At 37.9% G+C, this 19,922-nt stretch overlaps 1 protein-coding gene across 3 annotated transcripts in view; it reads right to left on the reverse strand.

Moving 5' to 3' along the window:
• LOC139985263 (beta-1,4-glucuronyltransferase 1) overlaps positions 1-19,922 on the reverse strand; it is a 39,075-nt gene that overhangs the window by 9,228 nt on the left and 9,925 nt on the right. The window contains exons 1-3 of one of the 3 annotated variants that reach the window (XM_071999576.1): positions 16,955-17,496; positions 12,101-13,080; positions 11,616-11,796 (exon numbers count right to left, since the gene is read on the reverse strand). In XM_071999576.1, the coding sequence (XP_071855677.1) occupies positions 11,616-11,796; positions 12,101-13,080; positions 16,955-16,963 (1,170 nt within the window). In that variant the 5' untranslated portion in view covers positions 16,964-17,496. Of the gene's footprint in view, positions 1-3,274; positions 3,439-11,615; positions 11,797-12,100; positions 13,081-16,954; positions 17,497-19,922 lie in introns of those variants that run through there. The other 2 variants (XM_071999586.1, XM_071999567.1) reach the window with 2 other exon arrangements.

Below are 19,922 nucleotides of genomic sequence, written 5' to 3' on the forward strand. Positions count from 1 at the left end.
ATTTTTTCTATTGCTTCAACTTCCAGAAATTTTGAAATATAAATTCTTTGAAAATTCTGAAATACTTATCGATATTATATATTCATTCGTTATTGTATTTCCGTTACGTTAAATATTTAGAAGTTTCGATAAAAGTAGAACTTCCGAGGTAAAGAATTCAAGAGCGAAATTCTTCTTAGATCTTCAAAGAATTAATAAATTATCTAAAACTAAATTTAGAAAATTAAGTCAAATAGTACATTTAAACTAAATCCGATTCCTAAATTAAAACGATGTGTTCGCTTAACAAAATTTAGTAAATTATCGGTAGAATTTCTAGGTACATTATGAACTTTAATCAGAGAAGTCTGATGACTAGAGGTCATAAGAACAGTATGAGACTGGAAATATTAATGGCGTACAATGGTCAAGGTGAATTATGCCCGAACCTCGGCCTTGGTGTAGGCACTTGCTTCGTTGATTAGTAAAACTGAATTACCCGCATAATGAGCATTACACGCGATTATTCGTCTTAATTAATCAGTGGACGAGAATTAATTCCCTTTACAGCATTCCCGCGGGACACATTCTTGCGGCCACGGTGTAAAACATTTCTGACTCTTGCAACACAAGCTACTCATGGGGCACCTGTTTGTCCCGAGTTTCGAGAGAACACAGATTCCATTAAACAACATAACGAGTTGACGTATCTTCCTAATTACCGAGACTGGACACTTTGCTTTGATCGAAGAATCCCATTTCCGCGTCACCAGAGTCTGAAATAATCCCACGCTGACGTGACACGGCGAGGAAAGTTTCGAGTTAATCTAGTAGTAACGAGTTAACAGCACAATTCACTTCTTTTACGTTGAACATTTAGAAAAAAAAAGTGACATAAGCAAAACGCTAATCCACAAATATTACGCGTAAAATAACAAATCAATTATTTATTATATAACTATTTATATATTGATCGTTTCATAATTTGGCGACCCGTCAGATCTTTCAAAACAATTAATATATGCAAAAGTATAATTGGACAAAGCGGAGAAAGCAAATATCGTACAGAATTGATACATTAAAGCATAATTTATCGATAGCTAGCTAATAAATGGTTAACTATTATTTGCAAGGCCAAATTAAAACGTATTAGAAATTTTCGCATTTAATATAATTTATACGCGTGTATATGCGTATATTCTATCGATAGAGAGAAAACGAAAGAAGAGCAAGGTAGAGATATAAAAATTGCATAAAAAGAGGAAATGAAGCTCGCAAATAAAGTTCGTTCATTTAGACCAATTAAAATGTCCAAAATAGCATAAAAATATTATAAAACATGGTACTCTTTAGAATGTTAAAAATATATCATTTCATGAACTATTTACTACGAATCTCGAATGTTTATTTAAACGATAAATATTTACATTTATCAATAACCTAACTCGGAACATGCACGATTCACAAAAGAATTTTTCTTCCTTTCTACAAACAAACAAATTATTCATTGCTACCCTCTCGCGTAACGTAACCAACAAAGCTTTGAATATTCGAAATTGCGGTTAGAACAAGCCACTAAAACTTTTGAAAAGCAAACGGAATTATTCAAGGAATTCAACACATACTTCCACCCGCGTGTGCTTTATGTGGCAGTATATTCAAACGATATTCAGCCACTGTATTAATGTAAATTTACACAATTTCCGTAGCTGGTAATCGTTCTTTCGCACGGCCACTAAGGGCATACTCCATTCGGTTTTGCTTGTTCCTCTCCGGATCTCTGCATTACGAAGAGGAATACAGAATGCCGAAACGGTTTGTGTTCTCGCACTAATCATTAACCTTCGCGCACACACACGAGCACACGTGCTCACGGAATACCGAATATCCTGATTATTTACAAGTATTTGCGCGTATACTAGTTGGCTGTGTGCACGAGATGCGCGTAACATTATCAAGCGGAACACGGCGAAATTATTTCTAGTCTAAAGGGAAAGGATGCGGATGACGAAACGAAGGAAATTCCCCGTTGTTACGCTTTTGCTCCCAAATATTAAGAATTTGCAGAGCAAGTGCAGCCGATGCGTCTAATTTTCAAGAAATTACAGCGGATGATGAAGGTAGTTAAACGCAAAAAAAAAAATATATTTTAGAAGAAGGAAAAATTAAAGAAAAAAGAAATGAAAATGGAAGCTATAATCTGTCTATTATATTTTTTTATTATAGTTGGAAATCTCTGATATTCCAGCTTTAAAGTCTCAGGACATTTACTATAATTGTTGTAACATTAGAGAAGGCTATCGATGGATTGCGTTATAAACAATCATTTAACTTAATTCTTCATACGATAAAGGAAATTTACGCTATTAACGTATCGATACTTCTAGTAAAAATTGCGTACAATTTAAAATTCATAATCTGCGCCAAATATACAAAACAAAAATAGAAAAGTGGCTACAAGCTAAACAAATCAAAGCTAACCCTAATAAATGCAACCACATCACATTCACACTGCGAAAACAGATACCACCAAACATCTTCCTGAATGGCACGCAAATGATACAAACTAGGCAACTCAAATACCTAGGGCTACACATAGATACGCAACTCACATGGAAACAGCACATCGAATCAATAATAAAGAAAATACAGACAGCAAGGAGACAAATGCACTGGCTAACAAGTCGAAAATCCAAATTAAGCACTGAAAACAAATTAAGAATATACAAATCAATCATAAAACCAATCTGGACCTACGGAATCCCGCTATGGGGAACAGCAGCAACGAGCCATATAACCAAAATTGAAACAATGCAAGCAAAAATACTCAGAACCATAGTAAACGCCCCATGGTACGTTAGAAACGAGGACATTCGGAAAGACCTGGGAATACCAACGGTCAAGGAGGAGATTAACAGACTCGCAAGTAGGTACAGAGAAAGAATAGCAACGCACCCGAACCGGCTGGCAGCAGAAACGATCAACACAACAAACATTGAAAGAAGGCTAAAAAGGAAACACCCAACAGACCTCACAAAGGATATAACCTAACAAACACGACGATGATACCCCGCTGGGGGTAGCCACCCACATGCTATATTTTATTTTTGTTTTTTTTTTTTTATTCACTTCCACCTAGATATAATACTTTACCAAATGTCCTTCTGGACAAATTGTAAAAAAATCCAAATGAATAAATAAAAAAAAAATACAAAAAGTAGAAAAAATAGAAGATACTCTGAGACTTTTGTACGGGAATGTAGAAACAACGCGTCAAAATCTCATTAGATTAGAAAGTGAAGCCGCATGATACTGAGCTACCCTTAAACAGATTTGCTTTCATCGTCTCCCGAGTTCAATATCTGAATAATAAGATATTTTGTTATGCTGATTCTGTAACTATGAAACTAGAATAAACTTCCACCTCTCTTCTATCCAGGGAATATAGTCTTCCTCTTTCTAGAGAAAAGCATAATAAATTATTTCTCGATATCTATAGATCTCGGGTACGGTATACTTGGTTCCGTATCGCATTAACCACAACATATAAGAATCGAAAATCTTTAAGTGGTTTTATAGTCATGAAACACGCCGTAGTTTATATTCTAAATTATCGAAGAACGAAAGCGGTGCTGCTAAAGTTCAACAGGTTTATAACATGCGACTCTTCCTGGCCAAGCTTGAAACTCAATCTTCAAAGAACCATAAAGTATAAATATAAAAGTACAGAGAGCAACAGAGTTTTACTTTTAAAAAATCGTAACCTTGGAGTATAAATTGAAATGTTTTACGACTACTTCCATCAATTTTATATGAAAACCATTAAAGCAACGTTATTTAAATTTAAGCCTCGAAATATCTATCATTCAAAACGATCGATTATCAATAATCTATATCCAACGATATCAACGATGCCCTGCATTAAAAGATAATATAAAAATCAGATTTTATAAAAAAAAAAATTAAAAGCAAGACTTTCTGAGATAACGATCTTCAAAGAAACAATCTTAGGTTTATGGCTTGTTCGATAATCGTTGACAGGAAATCGCAATTTTATTGCACTCGTGTCTGTCGCAGATGAAATATAAAGGAAATAGGATCGAACGTGGGTTGTTTTACACACATCGCGTGTGCCTTGGGGAAATGTGTTTGGGTTAATTTCACGGTTCGGCATCGACGGAGCCCACTATTTCCACCGCGGTCCATTACGATCATGACATGCCACGCTACCACTCAACACACTTTATTCGATTCCTGTGTTCCTAGAATTCGGATGACTAAATTTAACAAGGGGATAAAGACATTATCCGCGGTTAGAGGATTATGTTTCTGTCGGTTTACAAGTTCGTTTAAACGAAGTCAAAAATAACGACATCCACGATAACGTATGGTCGTTTCACGTTGCGAACTTTGAAAATGGATTTTTGATGTGATAAAAAGAAGAAATACGTAGCAACGTGTCGTCCGTACTACTCCAAAAAAAAATCTAAGTATCGTTTACTTTCAATCGGACGTAAAGTTCAATGTCCCCTATCTTCTGTACAGTATTGCAAAAAGATATCCCATAATCCGACCTCACAGAAACCTCATCTCATCTCATAAGCCACGCAAGCCCACGTAATAATTCAAATCCAAGCTAGAAATTTGTAACACGTGCCTGAAAAACTTGCGTTTAACCGTGGCAAAGTTCCATTTGGTTGATCTACGAGCATGTACTCAAGCTGAAGCAGAAAATGTATTTTTTTTTTTTTTTTTTTTTTTTTTTTCGAAATGTCACGACCCTCGTTCGTCAGAGTTTCCCGTATGAATACGTTCGTACGGAGGCCACGCATTAGGGCCACGCGTGACGATGCATTCGTAGGACCTGGGAAGTTTGGTAAACAGCGACGCATAATTTTTCAACAGGGTAGCAGAACGGCGAGGGTGAAAACTACGCGACTAAAACCGGCGAGTGAAACTGGCGAGTGAAACCGGCGAGTAAATCTGGTAATTGAGTTTTATGCGATCGCACGTCGGTATAAATCCTGGCGAATAAGGCGGCTCCCTGTAACGTGTCTACACTTATCTTACATTTCCCACCGACATCAACGAACTTGGAGGCGGAAGGTGTGCCGATGAATAAAACCACCACAGGCAGAAGAGCGGACTGCGAAACCCCTGCATTTCGTCCGGTTCGACGCGATGGATGGGCTTAGATCTCTGCGTGTGATTTTAATGCGAGGATTTCTGTCGGTAAACTCTGTCAAGGAGATATAAGCGACTATTCTTGATGGAATCGAGTAATTGGAAAAGAGGATAAATTGATCCATTATGGTTCGACGTGAATGTATAATTAATGTGGATGAATGTGATGGAAGAATTTGACGGAGAAATATAATCGAGGTTCCGTTGTGTTTATTAAGAACGTAAACCGAAGCTTTGCGCAAGTATTTTATTACTTGACAAGCTTTCTATCTTTCGGTTCTTTAATTAGTAGATGTTGAATGACATTAAAAAAATTCTTCTAAACTGATATGCCGTTGCCGCGAGCGTAGGAAATATCAAATTGCCAATTATTAATTCATTCTTAATTTTTACACTTTGATCAAATTAAGACACCGTTGATACAAATCGAGTAAAGTATCTGGACACTTACAAACCATATTGTATATCGAAATGATTAAATATAATAAAATACACGAAACGGTCGTTGTGATAAACTCTTCGATACATGAATTCATTACTGTCATTATCGCGGCCGTGTATAATTAGAACAGATCTCGCACTCGGTAATACGTAGGAAATACGGCAGTGACGAATATATTCAGGATGGAAGCAATTATTATTTATCAACAATGATTTATATCGAAGTTAATAAACATCGTACGATGACGATAACGATAAGCTATTTTTCGTGACGAAACTAATTGCGAACAGGAGCATTCAGATCTATCGAACACGATGGTTAAAGCATCTAGTACGTTCACCGAACGACAATAATCGAATATCCATCAGAGTTAGCGTCTACATAACATACGCGCGTTATTCACACACGAAAGGAGAGTATTGAAATCAATTTTTTCCCCTAATAAAACTTGCTAATAACGAGAACCATTGCGTACGATTACTATCATAGTCAATCAATAATTATCAAGCACAATAAATCTTTCGTTAAATACGTCGGCCTCTGATAATTAGCGTAGTATCGGGGAATATACTACTTAATAATTATATGAATGATTAAATGATGCTTTATTTACAAAGAATGGATTGATACAGGTGTTGATTAGACAGGAAACGATAGTTATTTGACATAAACTAATGCTGATTTTGTTATATATGTATTGGATATATGGACAGTTAGTGTAAGCAATTATTTATAAATCTATCTTCTATCAGCAGTGACATATAAAGCGTAACAAAAATTAGATCAATGTTAATTACAATGAATATATGGACTAAGCATTTGGAACTCTTACAATTTATAGGTAACTGATTTTTTAATACTTTACATCAATAAGAAGTTTCAAAATTGTGGGTTTCTTCTGATCATAATCCATTCTTTTCTAATATCTCTCCATAATTCCTTATTTAAAACATGTTTTAACGAAACGATGTATCGTAGTATCGGGAATACTACTAATAATAAATGATGGTTTATTTAAGAATATATGGATTGATACAGACGTTGATTAGACAGGAAACGATGGTTATTTAACATGAACTAATCGCAACAACGTACTATACTTTAGACAACTCAATAATTAATTTGCAACTCTCGTCACAACGGAACCAACGCTCTCTCTCTCTCTCACGCGGACCATACTCTCTCGACAACGCAACTCGCACTCTCTGACTTCTCCACTGACGCTGCCTGTGAATTTGTCTCTCTTCCTTAGCATCCCTTTCGTCCCTTTGTCTTAGTCTCACCACGCAACGTGTTACGCAACCGCTCGTGGCCAGAGTCACATAGGCCTTTTTTCCACGAAACTCTTCGGCTAAAGGACCCACGACACATCGATGGGCCTATCGGCACCTCGGCTCGCGACGATGTTTATGGTTTACTCGATATTTTTGGGCCTTTTTGTCCACGATACTACACCAGTATCGATCATTCGATTTCCATCGAGAACTTTCATTAAACTTCAATTTTCACGAGCATCTTTCTCATTCGCGTCTGTTCTTCGCTCTAAAATACTTGGATCATCTGTATCGATGTATCGGAAGATACTCGTGCACGGTTCATCGTCGACGGTAACGTCTTTATCGGAATCGTGTTAATTACAACATATCGATAGCAGCCGGCATTCAACTGGAAATTTTATCCGACTAATAAGCAGGAAACAGAAAAGAGAGGAAAGGGATATCGTGGAGAAATGGATGCAGAAGAGCGAACAAAACGCCTCGCCTCGCGTTTAGAAACAACGAATCAACCCGATAAACTTTTAACATAGTTTTGGTAGTTAATTTTTTTGACAAAATTTCATTCGCCAGACACCTACGGAAAGAAAGAAAAAGAGAGAGAAAAGGTAAAGGAGAGAGAGAGAGAAAGGGAGGGATTCCCTCGACCCGTAGAAATAACTTCGTGCTTCGTTCACTTTCAATGAACTCGAATCGTCGAATCGTGCCATTGAAGCCGAGTTGCTTCCTGATTGAGGACTCGCGCCAACGTAATCGCTCAATCGACGAGCACGAGCGAACCAAACGAGGCCGACCAGCATCTTCCTTTCCTTCGAATCGCGCTACGTGCACGCGGCCTGACCGTACCACGGACACGCTCGCGTGTCTCGCCACTCACGGCTATGGAATTCCGCGCTGTCCAATCAATTTCATAGCCGATCGAAAGTCAATCTTCGAAATGAACGTCGAAAGATCAATATTGAAACGAGTCGCTTCGAAATTCATTGAGACGACGAGACGTTTGGTGCGAGAGTGCAATATTTTGAAAAGCATAGCTCACGAGCTGTTCCTTCGCGTGTGCATTCGATCGTATTGTTGGGACAAGAGTAGCGAGTAAAATGTTCCGTTGTTGGATTTTCATTTTTCATAAAGATGAATCGATAACACAGACTTTGAGTGAGAAATACCGATTGAAAACTCGATGCATAATTCAGGACGCAATCTTTGTTTGTTGTGCAAATTTCCGAGATCAAAGATTGGCAAATGCAATGCAAAAATTGACTCTGAAGATTTCTTCATCTTCGTGTTATTTACTAGTTAAAGGAATGTGCTTGAAAATCACATAATTTAAAAGAAACAGAACGAGCTGTTCGGTTCGAAGATACGAACCTTTAGAGAGTAGATGACAAATTCACGAAATCTTGCGAAAATACTAATTGCATATCTAATATGGAAAATGTGATAATTAATACTTGTGAAATCGATGTATTTCGAGAGAGCTGAGATTTTAATATTTTTGATGTAAATATTTTTCAAGAAAACTCCATAACCAAATGTAGTAAAAAGACAATTTAATTCATGCGTGATTGGTTGACAAAATATTGGATATTTAATCGCTTTCACACGAAGAACAAAAAATGTGACATATATTTCTCGCCTGTGGTCTTAAAATGTGTTAGCTTTTGACGATTTAAAGTATCATTTAATGTGAAATATTTGATCAAATATTTGTTTAATTGGTACATATTGTTGAACCGGTATTCCATTGAACCGGAATAAACAAAAACCATTCATTCATTGAAACGATTTCTGTTAAAAGACTCTATTAAAAGACCGCCATCGATCGTATTCACGAGCCACCTAATTGTCTAACCCAAAATACAACGAGTCTCGTGTCGGATCACCGACCCCGAAAAACCCGTGGCAGTCGATTCGATTTTATCTCGGCGTTCGTACGCGAAGCGCCGGAAACGTGTTGCTCTGGTCGGAGGCGGCGAAACAACGTGCGTGCCGAGCGAAAAGGTGAAAAAAGCTGGTATGCAACGCGTTCGGCGACGGATGGAGACGGGATAGATGCAGCGAAACAGGCATGAGGGAAAAGGACAAAACGGGGCAAACCGAGGAGCACGAAGGTCGAGGAAAACTGGTTGCTCGGCGAAAAAATAGCGCTACAGGATTGTATCGGATCACGAAGGTGAGGGACGAACAGGCGGGCGGCTGTGGGTTCAAGTACAACGAAATACAAGAGGGTAGGAAAAGCGAACGATATCCATTCTCATTCCTCCGTGGGGAGTGGATGTTGTGCGAACGAACCGCAGAGAAGACGCGAATACCAATGTACGGGGCACGTAGTTCTCGGCACGAAGAGCGTGTTACGCTTGCAACCGTACACCAGCTTACATTCGCGCCTGTGTACGCCTGTTTCGCGCCGGTGTTACCACGTTACGTAGCCATGTAGATTTATACCCGTTTTATTGCCGTCGCTGCGGCATACTTGCTTTTACGAATACGGCGAACTACAGTCGCCGTCCGGATTTTCGCCGCGCGATGGAATTTCGTTATTTCCACCGAGGCAAGCCCGAACGGCACCATTCCGTGAACGTCGACGTCGTTGGAAAAACTTCGATACTTTATCCCATTGGTACGACGCATCACACGTGTCTACATGCATTTTCACGCCTTCTCTTGTATCGTTAGGTTTTGCGGTTTAGTTTATCACCGTTGATCGGTGATAACGTCGCGTTACGAGAATACCTACGCGTCTTAAAGGTAAAAGCAAGGATGTTGTAAAAGGGAGCTTACGACAGAAAAGTAATTTAGAGCCCTTTTTTTATTTAGAATTCGGAGTAAAATTATTGTAGAAGGGAAATCGCGTGGAAATCACTGTGGAGTAACGGTGCTAGAAAGTGGAAGATTTATCGGTCGAGATACTACTGCTACGCCGTCTGACCTATGCGACCTTATTCTACTGCCGTGCGAGGCACGAGAGATATAGAAGTTTTGTTCGAGTCCCGAATTTTTTTCTGTGATGCATCGAGCGTAACGTGGAACACGTAGAACGTGTCATTCATAGTCTCTAGCAGCACTGTGCATACGTGTGAGTGAGTGAGTGAGTGAGTGAGAGAGAGAGAGAGTGTGTGTGTGCGTGTGTGTGTGTGCGTGTGTGTGTGTGCGTGTGTGTGTGTGCGCGCGTGTGTGTGTGGTACCGGCACAATACAGAGAGGTACGGTACTTTTCCATTTTGATATAACATACCAATGTTTTCAGAAAAAAGCTAAGATATGGTAGTGTTGTTTGTTGTAGTCTCCTTAGTTAGTGCGCTAGCCTGTATTGTTGTCAAATTCGTGCTCGTGTGTAGAGCGAGACAGAACGTTACCTAAAGCGCTAACCACTGCGCTACCGTCGTCCGACGCTAGTTAGTGTCGAGTGGTGGTATTTTGCTGTCGAGTGCCGCCACAAAGCATACAAGTGATATTTTAATATGCGGCTCGATCGTGCGTAGTAAATCTCAGCCATTATGTGCAGGTTAAAAATGGTTAAACATGAAATTTACCAATAAAAATGGCCTGTACTCTAACTTTCGAATGAAGCGTTTTTCCATCAGATTCTACTTTTCACTATCATAGTAGGAAATTTTTGTAGCCATATGAAAGTACCACTCAATGCTACGAAACTTATTATTCTCGAAACTAATAAATTAGTATCTGAATGGTATAAATAATAAGTAGGACAGCGTGTCATTTAAAATCCAATCAAAGCCACGTTTCTAAACTATTCGAGGAGATTGGCAGAGCCTCCGGTCAACCTAAGCTTAACAAATTACTCGATGCTCGTTCTAAAACATCAACGAGCGACGAAAGTATTGTTTGGAACGCGAATTAGCTCGTTTCCGGACACTAAAACGTAAACAACGTCCGTACTCGATATACAAGCGTTCGGCGGGAAACGTATCAAGTTTAAATTGAATAATGCTTGTACTGTAAAATGAGTCTCCATAGCGCGATAACGCCTACAACGATAATATGTAATTCGATTAATATCCTTGGCGCGTGAGAGTTGCTCATACTTCCCAACTACCGCGTGTGTCTCTCGTGCACTCGATCAGTTTCCTCCCGATATTCCTCCGATTCTCGTTAATCGACATTCTGTCTGTGACGACGGTTGTGCGAATATAAATTTATATTATATTATCATTTCATCACGTTTTATAAACGCACGGTTCGTGCACGAATTTATACTTTTTCGAATTTCCTTGACATCGAAAAGGTAAAATCGCAGAAATTAATCACGCGCTTTATATTTTAGATCTTTTAGGCTCGATGCTACATATACGCATAATATTAATAACATTCTACTATATACAACAACGTTATACTTTAGCAAGTTGTTGATTAATTAAAGGACCAATGTATTTATCGTTGATAAAAATTGGTTTCGAGTTTTAATATGTTATTCTTTCCTTGCAACATTATCCAAGCGCTATCCAAACACTGTCCGAACAAATAGACCCGCTCTTATTAAATAACGAGCAAATAATTTTTCTCGCCGGCCAAAAACAAATTTGATCGTGAAAGAATTAGAACCGTCGAACGAAGGAGTTAGGAAATTCTATTTAATATTCGATGACTATTTGATCGAGTTGCAGCTGCATAATTGAAGTTCGATGTCTTAATAATTTGTTACGCTAGTACGACATTATCGACTAAAGAAAAATACATAGAACAGAATAGAACAAGAGCAGCATGAGGAATACATACCTGAGTGTTTCTGGTATATCCGTAACCCATAAACCTCTCGTCATGAGCCGGCACAATATCCTTTGCCACGTAAAATGGTTCGTAAAGGAATTCGAAGTTCGTCACATCGTGACTGATGTACACCTTGCCAGTTTTTACGTTGCCGAAGTTTTTATGATTCGCAGATGTATCTAGTATCCACCTAAACGAACAAGAGTTATAAATATATAAAGTTATTCGTTATTTAGGAAGAGAGTAACAAAAGACGTAAAAACTAATAAAAATATTAGCAAGATTAACGCCGATATATAGTCCTTTTCGTACCTCTGTCTGATCGCGTGAAAACTTTCAACGTTTGAAAAAAAAAAAAAACAATTACGCATACCGATAATAATTCCTTTATACTTTCTTCGAACTTTGCAAACTTTTGAACGATAGAAAAAATTAATAGATAAAATTGCAAACGATCGAAAGATTTAAAGGACAAATGATTAAAAACTACTGACCTTGTAAAATTGGTGGCAAACTGATTATGGATGAAGACCTTCTGATGAAAAGGCCTGGCCAGTCCCTTTCTCGCTAGCCTAACCAATTCCGTTTTGTTTTGTGGAAATCTGACGCGCGAGTCCAGCTCGTACGTCGGTATCACGTAGGCGCACTTATCACAGGTATCAGTCCTCAGAAATTCGTCCAGAGCGCCGGTCAAATTAAAGCTCGGCACGATATCTACGTCCGTCAAGAACACGTAATCTGACTGGCAGTTTTTCCTCGCCAGGTTCCTCATGTGGTTCTGGGGATAGACGTTTCGTATCCGCCAGTTCGTCTGCTCGTTGGAAATCCCGTTCATCAACTCGTTCAGTGTTCCCTCTGGTTTGGCACAATCTACCACCTCTGGCAGTTCGAATTCTCGCGGCTGCCTCTGCGGCGATCTAACCCTTGGCACAGCCAAGGAAAAAGCGACTCTTTCCCGTATCGGTTCGTAACACTTCCTAAGGTAAATCAGGTACTTCTGAAGAACCTCGAACTCTTCGTCACCAGCTGCGTACAAAGCCACCGATATCGGCCCGGTCCAATGATGAGCCGCCTGAACGACCGAATGCAGTTTCTCGACCGAGCTCTGTGTGGCCAGGCAAACACGATACGCCTGTGATAACTCGACGAAACTAGATCCAACGAGAACGTGGTCGAACGTTCGAAACATTCTACGAGCGTCCCATCTGCCGAGCTTTATGTTCAATTTTAAACCATTCGCGTCAGCTGGCAACGGTTGGTAATCTTGTGTAACGCAGTCCGACTGCTGTTGCTCCTGCTGCTCTTTGATTAAGGTAGCGAGGTTCCATTCGCTTACAGCGTTTGATTCCAAATCCCTGGGTACTTCGTCCGGGATGCAGGTTTCCGACTGCAGCAACAGGAAAGTCAATAGCATATTCGAGAGAGCCAGGACAACCACGCTGGTCAGACTGAGGTTCCATGGTCGACATCCCAACTGCATATGAAAGTCAGAAAGTTCGCTGGTTTAATAAACCGTCGATTACCTTGACGTAATGGTGATCAAAGAATATGCGAAAATGAAGCAATTAACGCGATCCCGTTCCCTGCAAACTATTGGTTCCCGGACGAATAGATTTTTTTATCGAAATGTTATTTTCTATGTTGCTCAAATAAGGTACAATGGCTACAAAAGGTATCTAAACGTATTCTCATTTTCCGATCAAACATTCTTTCTTCAGATTCTACATCTCGCTTTCTTATTCTAAAATTTGTGTATTCACACGGGCAAACTATCGAACGATACGAAATTCAATATATGTACTTGAACCTAACCAATTAGTACGTAAATGTCGTAGGAAAAACAATTTTCTCAATCGAACACTTTTTATCGTAAGTTTTTACGTATAAAATGTTGTGTTATCGTAGTATTGAAACAAGTTAAAAGTATATTGGTATGCGACAAGAGAACGAAAATACGCATATTCTTAGCAATAGCAAGTGTAAAGAGAAAATAAAGAAAGTGTATCGTTTATATCATACGGAACTTAAAGGTCGAGCGAAATATGAGCTGCGATTATGACTTTCGAAGTTTGTTCACCAGAGTTCCCAAGCAAAAATCGTGCCACAGCTATTTCACTGCAAAACACTGAATAAACAAGTTTTACGATAAGGAACGAAGTCTTTGGCAACGGTATATTGGGTCTGTCTAAAACAGAGTCAGCTTGCCTGTTTTATCGTCCTAATTACCACGTCGTCGGTTTCTTGTTACTACCAGCAGAAATGCAAGAATAAAATATCAAACATTCGTGAACTGGGAGACGTTAAAATCTAACCCAACGTCGCTGCATTTTATCTTCCTTGCAATTATCAAACTTCTCTTCCCCCAGTTATAATTTTTACTAACAATTTTGTACTCTTAACGAATATGATATATGCTAGATATGTATATGCTGCGTGATATATAACTAATTATAATCAAATATATTTATTAACGCCTTCGTAATTAATAACAAGCATATATATATAAATTATTAAAAATTCGATTAAGAAATAGATAAATACGATGTAATTGAAAGAACGTAAAATAAGTGAAATATATTTATATCAATTTGCTTCATTAAATATATTTAACTTTAAATATAAGCGCTCGCAGCAATAAAAATATCGTGTCTGAAAAGATGAGTGATGAAACGTGGAATGACTTTTATAAAATCGTGATTCAGAGGAAAAAAACAATAAAACAGAACGTACCTACGTAACCTACAGGGATTGCAAGGTTTAATGAAGTTCTACTACGCAAATAGTATCTTTCTCTTCCATGATAAGACTTCATTAAACGTTCCTCGTCTCAAAGGATTCTATTTCTGCTACCGTGCATAAAATAAAAAGCAACTTAAACAATTACTTTGCGCAAATTTTATAAACACCACTCGATCCGATCTGTTTAAAAAAGGATAAGAACGTGCTATTGGAAACAAAATAAATTTTTAACAAATTTCATGTTATTATTACCATTCCCCTTGACATTATATTTTCATTTCATTTTACAATTCTTTCACTTCATCTTCTCTATACAAGAAACTAAAGTCTCGCTATATTACACTTCGCAATACGAAAATACAATATCTTTCCGCTAATTGATAAATAAAAATTCTATCTTCATTTTAATTATACACATTTATAGCGTCGTTAAATGCTCTTTCGTCGATGTTCTGACGTTAAATCTGTCCGCGAACTACGAAATTACTTTACTCTGGAAGAATACTTAGAGAACAGACACACGCATTCGATAATTTCCTAGAAAGAGTTTGCAACCGCATAAATAGCTTAGAAATATGTGGGAGTCGTACAGATGGACCGCAACATTCCTAATAATAGCGCAATTACGTTGCTAATCGGAAGAAACAGATTGTAGGTATCGTGGAGCAGCCACCAAAATGCACGGCAGAACTCCCGGAGGAATCCAGGGAAATTTTGCTTGGAAACAGAACGGTGGCTAGAACGATAATGGATCGTACGACTTCCCAGGCTCCGTTAAAATCGCGCTCGTATATAAGCCATGACGTCAGAACAGGCCAAGTATTTAATGAACAAAATAGTTTGCACCTCGAGCAAGATAATCGCCATGTCCAACGATGCTATCTTCATTGAGTTAGGTGTAAAGCATCGCGTATAACTTTTGTACCGCCGATCGCACGTGCAGTATATGATTCCATTTACTGACAATCTTTACGCGCTGTGTCTGTATTAACACGTTGCCTTCCACACGACCCATTGGAGGATCGTGCTGTATTTACCAAACTCATCGTCCCTGGATCTGGGAATTGTTTTCCTTTTATGAGTCATTCGTTGTCCAGAATATAATAACAACTGCCCGTGTAGTTTAATGAAACAATCCTTTGTTCAGTTCTGATTATCTTCAATTGTAATTTATTGTACATTTTAGAAGTATATGTATACTATATGCATGGGATTTTGATGTGACAATTACATATTTTGACGACTAACAAATTGAGATTTTTAACTGAGGTTTTCTACGATAGGTTTTTTTAATATAACATTTTTTAATTTTACAGATTTTACAAAAATGTATAGACAACTGTCTTTGTAATTATAACGAAAAAAATCCGTTTAAACAAAATTCTGACGCGCTAAACAAACGCAGTTTTAATTAATTAAACTGTTTACTTAGTCAACAGGTTCTTTCCCTAGTTTCTCGTATTGAAACTAAACAATTTATTAATTTAATATATACTAAAATAAACTGCAAAAGTAAGCAACTTTTCCAGTCGCTTTATTAATTGAATTATAACTGGTCGTGAGTAAATTTATTTCTTTAAATATAAATATAAATTGAAAATAGAAACTTTTAGAGCTTTCTTTCATAACTGTCGACTGTACTTGAGATAAATAAATGCAATTATGAAATGATTCAAAAATTATGAATAAAGTGACAGATAAATGTATCTCATCTATATATAACTCAAAGATATCGTCGTAAAAACGACGATAATTTTTAATCATTTACTATCTTCATCCTTATCGCATGCTTGAGCCTTTCGCGCTCCTCGCTGACTATCGCAAGCTCGCGTCAAACGTGCTGGTTAGTAACAGACGCTGACTCGACAGCTTTTGTTACCGTTGCTGAAACGATATACGCATTTCCTGAAAGAATGTAGATCACAACGCTCGCAAGGCCTTAATCCTTAAGCGATACATGGACACACGAGGCACTTTGAGCGTACAGAAAAGTAGCTTTTGATGATAAAACCTTCGGGCAATTTTTATACTCAAATTCGAAGTGTTTTCGTGACTTTGCCTTTTCGTGTTTTTATCGGCTTCTTCTTACGATTTAATCTTTATGTGCGCAATCAAAATGCTGCAATTATCTAGCCAATTCTCTCTTCGACAAGCAGAACGATTCTGCCAGGTTTACTAAGTTTTGTCCTGTTAACTACATCGTGTACCAGGCACATCGACGAAGAAGAAATTTTCTATAAATCACATATATTCAACGTTAGAAAAGATATCTGCCGTCATAAATAATCAGAATGTTAATGTAATCTTCTTATATAAGCCTGTGAAAAACATAAATGTAGCATTTCGCTCGCGTTATTTTTTGATTCATAAATTATTTTAAACGAAGCTGTAAACGAAGAAACTATATCAACTTTACTTGAAAAATTTCTAGATTCAATATTCGTTAAACGTGACGTTTCAAAGAAGCTACATACGTACCTACGTGTAGCACAAGCTTTATTCGAAAGAACGTTTCATATGCATCGATCTAATGTCGCGAATGGAATATTTAAAAGTTCGTTTCCGTGTAACTCGATATGGAAATATTCCTTAACAATACAATTACTTACCAAGATCATTATCCAACATGGCCCAAGACTTTAACACGGTACTATATATCCGTATGTGTCTATATATGTATGCAGTATGTACAGTGGCCACAGAAACGGGTGACATTACCTTAACACCGCAAGCAGTCGCAGTTCTGCCTACTTGTACGCGATCCTAAGGAGAGAAAAGTGGAAAACTCGGTTGCGTCCGCTACAGCCGAGATTTTTACAAGCCGAAACTAACCTGCCGTACAACTGTGCACTGCACTGTAAAACGTGAGAAAATTTCTGCCGTCCCTCGTACTACCTAAACCTTGAGAGGCGTTCCCATCGTGTTTACGCAGACTTATTAACTTATTCTGACGCGACGTGAAAAAAAGAGGCTGCCAGTGGAAAATAGAAAGACGAAAGAAAGACAGGCGTCTTCGTATTTAGTTTACGGTATTTATTTGCATACTATTTACGGGATATTCGTTTGCATACTATTATGACGTGACGAACGGCTCGAGAGTTGCTCGTTATATACATATATATCATATACGTATGCGATCGTGCACGTTGAATGAACCCACACGGTTTTTTTTTAAAAAATACAACACTATCAAATAATCAATATTTATGGAGATGCGCGGAAATATTACACATGGAAATTTCGCCATTTCAACTTGCCGATAAATTCCATGTGAGATCACTATTAATTAAAATTTGTTATGTATCCTTTTTATTAACATTGGATTTTTATTTATTACATCTAAAAACCATATATATTTATATACAATGGATATATATATACACATATAGGGATAAAACATTTTCATTGATTTTTTGATTTCAATGTCCCTCTATGGAAAGAATATTTTAATATCAAATAACTACAAAATGAAAGGAATTTGTTAGATCTAAAGATATAGAGGTATAATAATTAAGACCGATAGTATTTTAATATTTTCAATATCTTAATATCTTTTAAGCTTTTAATGTTATAACGAGCGATATTTTTAAAAGTTATACAGAGGCTGAAAAGAAGTGGAAATTATATATCTAGTATTCGTATATTTGTATAAATTGAAGAAAAAAAACAACATGCAAAACGAGTCACGTGTTTCTCCCAATAAAAAAGACAGATCACGAATATTAGTCCTAGTGGGTAATTAAATAAAATCGGAAATTTGTTTACCTGTTTCATTATTCTCGGGCGAAAACAAATTCCTGAAGGATAATATGATCTATCTTTAGTCATGCACATTTCAAAACATGACACCGTAACAAGACGAAGCGAGGAAGAAATAGGAGAAAGGGCATGATTGATTATGCAAACACGTTGTTATTACTGATTCAGTGTGCCCTGAGCACCGCGTGTAACACGGCTGGCAAATGTGTGCACGTTACACAGCTAACCCATTATCAAATTGTGTACTTGGGCTTTCGTTAGGTCACACACGAACCACAGTGCAGGCTTTACCGGCGCTGAATGTACGATGCAGGACGAAAGCTTGAAAGCACGATTCACTATACCTGTACCTCCCGTATGTTTTCGTGCGGAACTCTATCCTTCCTGTAATCGCAATTTCACCGTGTAATCAACGATACAGGAAATACATGCAACGACGCCAAAGCGCGGTGTCACGCATTATCGAACTGAACTTTTGCTACACGATAGAACGATACCGTACGTTGGCCGTTTGTGTCGTCAAAAAAGTAACAAATTGAACCGCGCATACGATACGGGAAATACGAATATATTACACGATTCTTTCTATTAGTATTATGAAATTTGATTCAAGTTGTACGTGTATTTCATTTCTAAGAAACGCTTTATATGCTACGGAGAAATTAATTAACTGGGATTATTCGAAATTCTCGAATTTTCTAAAATGGAAATATTTGAATCATATCCGTAGACGACGAAGTAAAGTAATATGTAACTTTCAAAAACAAAGTAACGCATTGAAGATGAAATTTTATATGTTTGCAAATTTTTATACGAATTAAATGATAGAGCATAATCGAAGAAAAGATTAGCAGAATCGAACATCTACAAATAACATTGACTCGCAATTCCAATTGCGTACGTTACTCATACGTACAATATTTCCTAAAAAAATTCTCAGTTGTAAATAGAATTCTACTCGATTGTAACTCCAAACATATCAGAAGCAAACAGTGGTTTCCTACAATTGAAATCGTTTCGCAAAACCAAAAATTGAATTAACTAACCAACAATAACGAAGAGTTAGAGAAAAAAGAAAGTAATACTGACCGCTACAAATTTCCCTTAATTTTTCATTGCGGTATCGAACCAATCCGAAAACTCAAAGCACCTCTCTCGCGTACTTCATTCTCCATGTATTTCACGGCAAATAGAAGTTAAATTTGGCCCGAAGCAGAAAATCTAACGCGTATCGCGATGATAGACGGCAGCGCAAAGGAGGATGATTCCGTTAATGGGAACCACATTCACAGGGAGTTCGGTTACCCCTTGAAAACCGTGTTCAAAGGCGTTAAATGGAAAACACATCGAGTTTTTGCTCCACGTTTTCGATTTACTCGTTAAGACAGGAGAGAACGGGAGAGGGAGAATCGCATTCGCAACAAGAGCGCATAAGTACCTATAGAAGAGCGACAACGAAAGGGAAAGAAGACGTAGTAGAAAGTGGAAGGAAAAAAGAAAGGAAAAGGGAAGGGATACGAGAGAAGGAAGAGTTAAAGAACCGTTATAGGCTGGGAAAGGAGGAAACGGCTGCGAAGATCGGAGCTAGGGATAAAAGGTAAATTCCGCCTTTCAATTTTGCTACAGTCCCATTTTACTTCTAGTTCAGTGCTTGGATGCCGGTACCGACGCGATGCAACGTCGGCGGCAGCGTAACTTAGCCCAGAATAAACTGAATACCATTCATTACGGCAGCTCTCCCTTCGACCACCATCAACCTCATCCCCATTCCTCGTCCCATTCCCTTCGCCTCTTCCTGTTTTACCACCCTCCGCCGCT

The sequence above is a fragment of the Bombus fervidus genome, chromosome 1 (assembly GCF_041682495.2).
Source record: "Bombus fervidus isolate BK054 chromosome 1, iyBomFerv1, whole genome shotgun sequence".
NCBI classification, from domain to species: domain Eukaryota; kingdom Metazoa; phylum Arthropoda; class Insecta; order Hymenoptera; family Apidae; genus Bombus; species Bombus fervidus.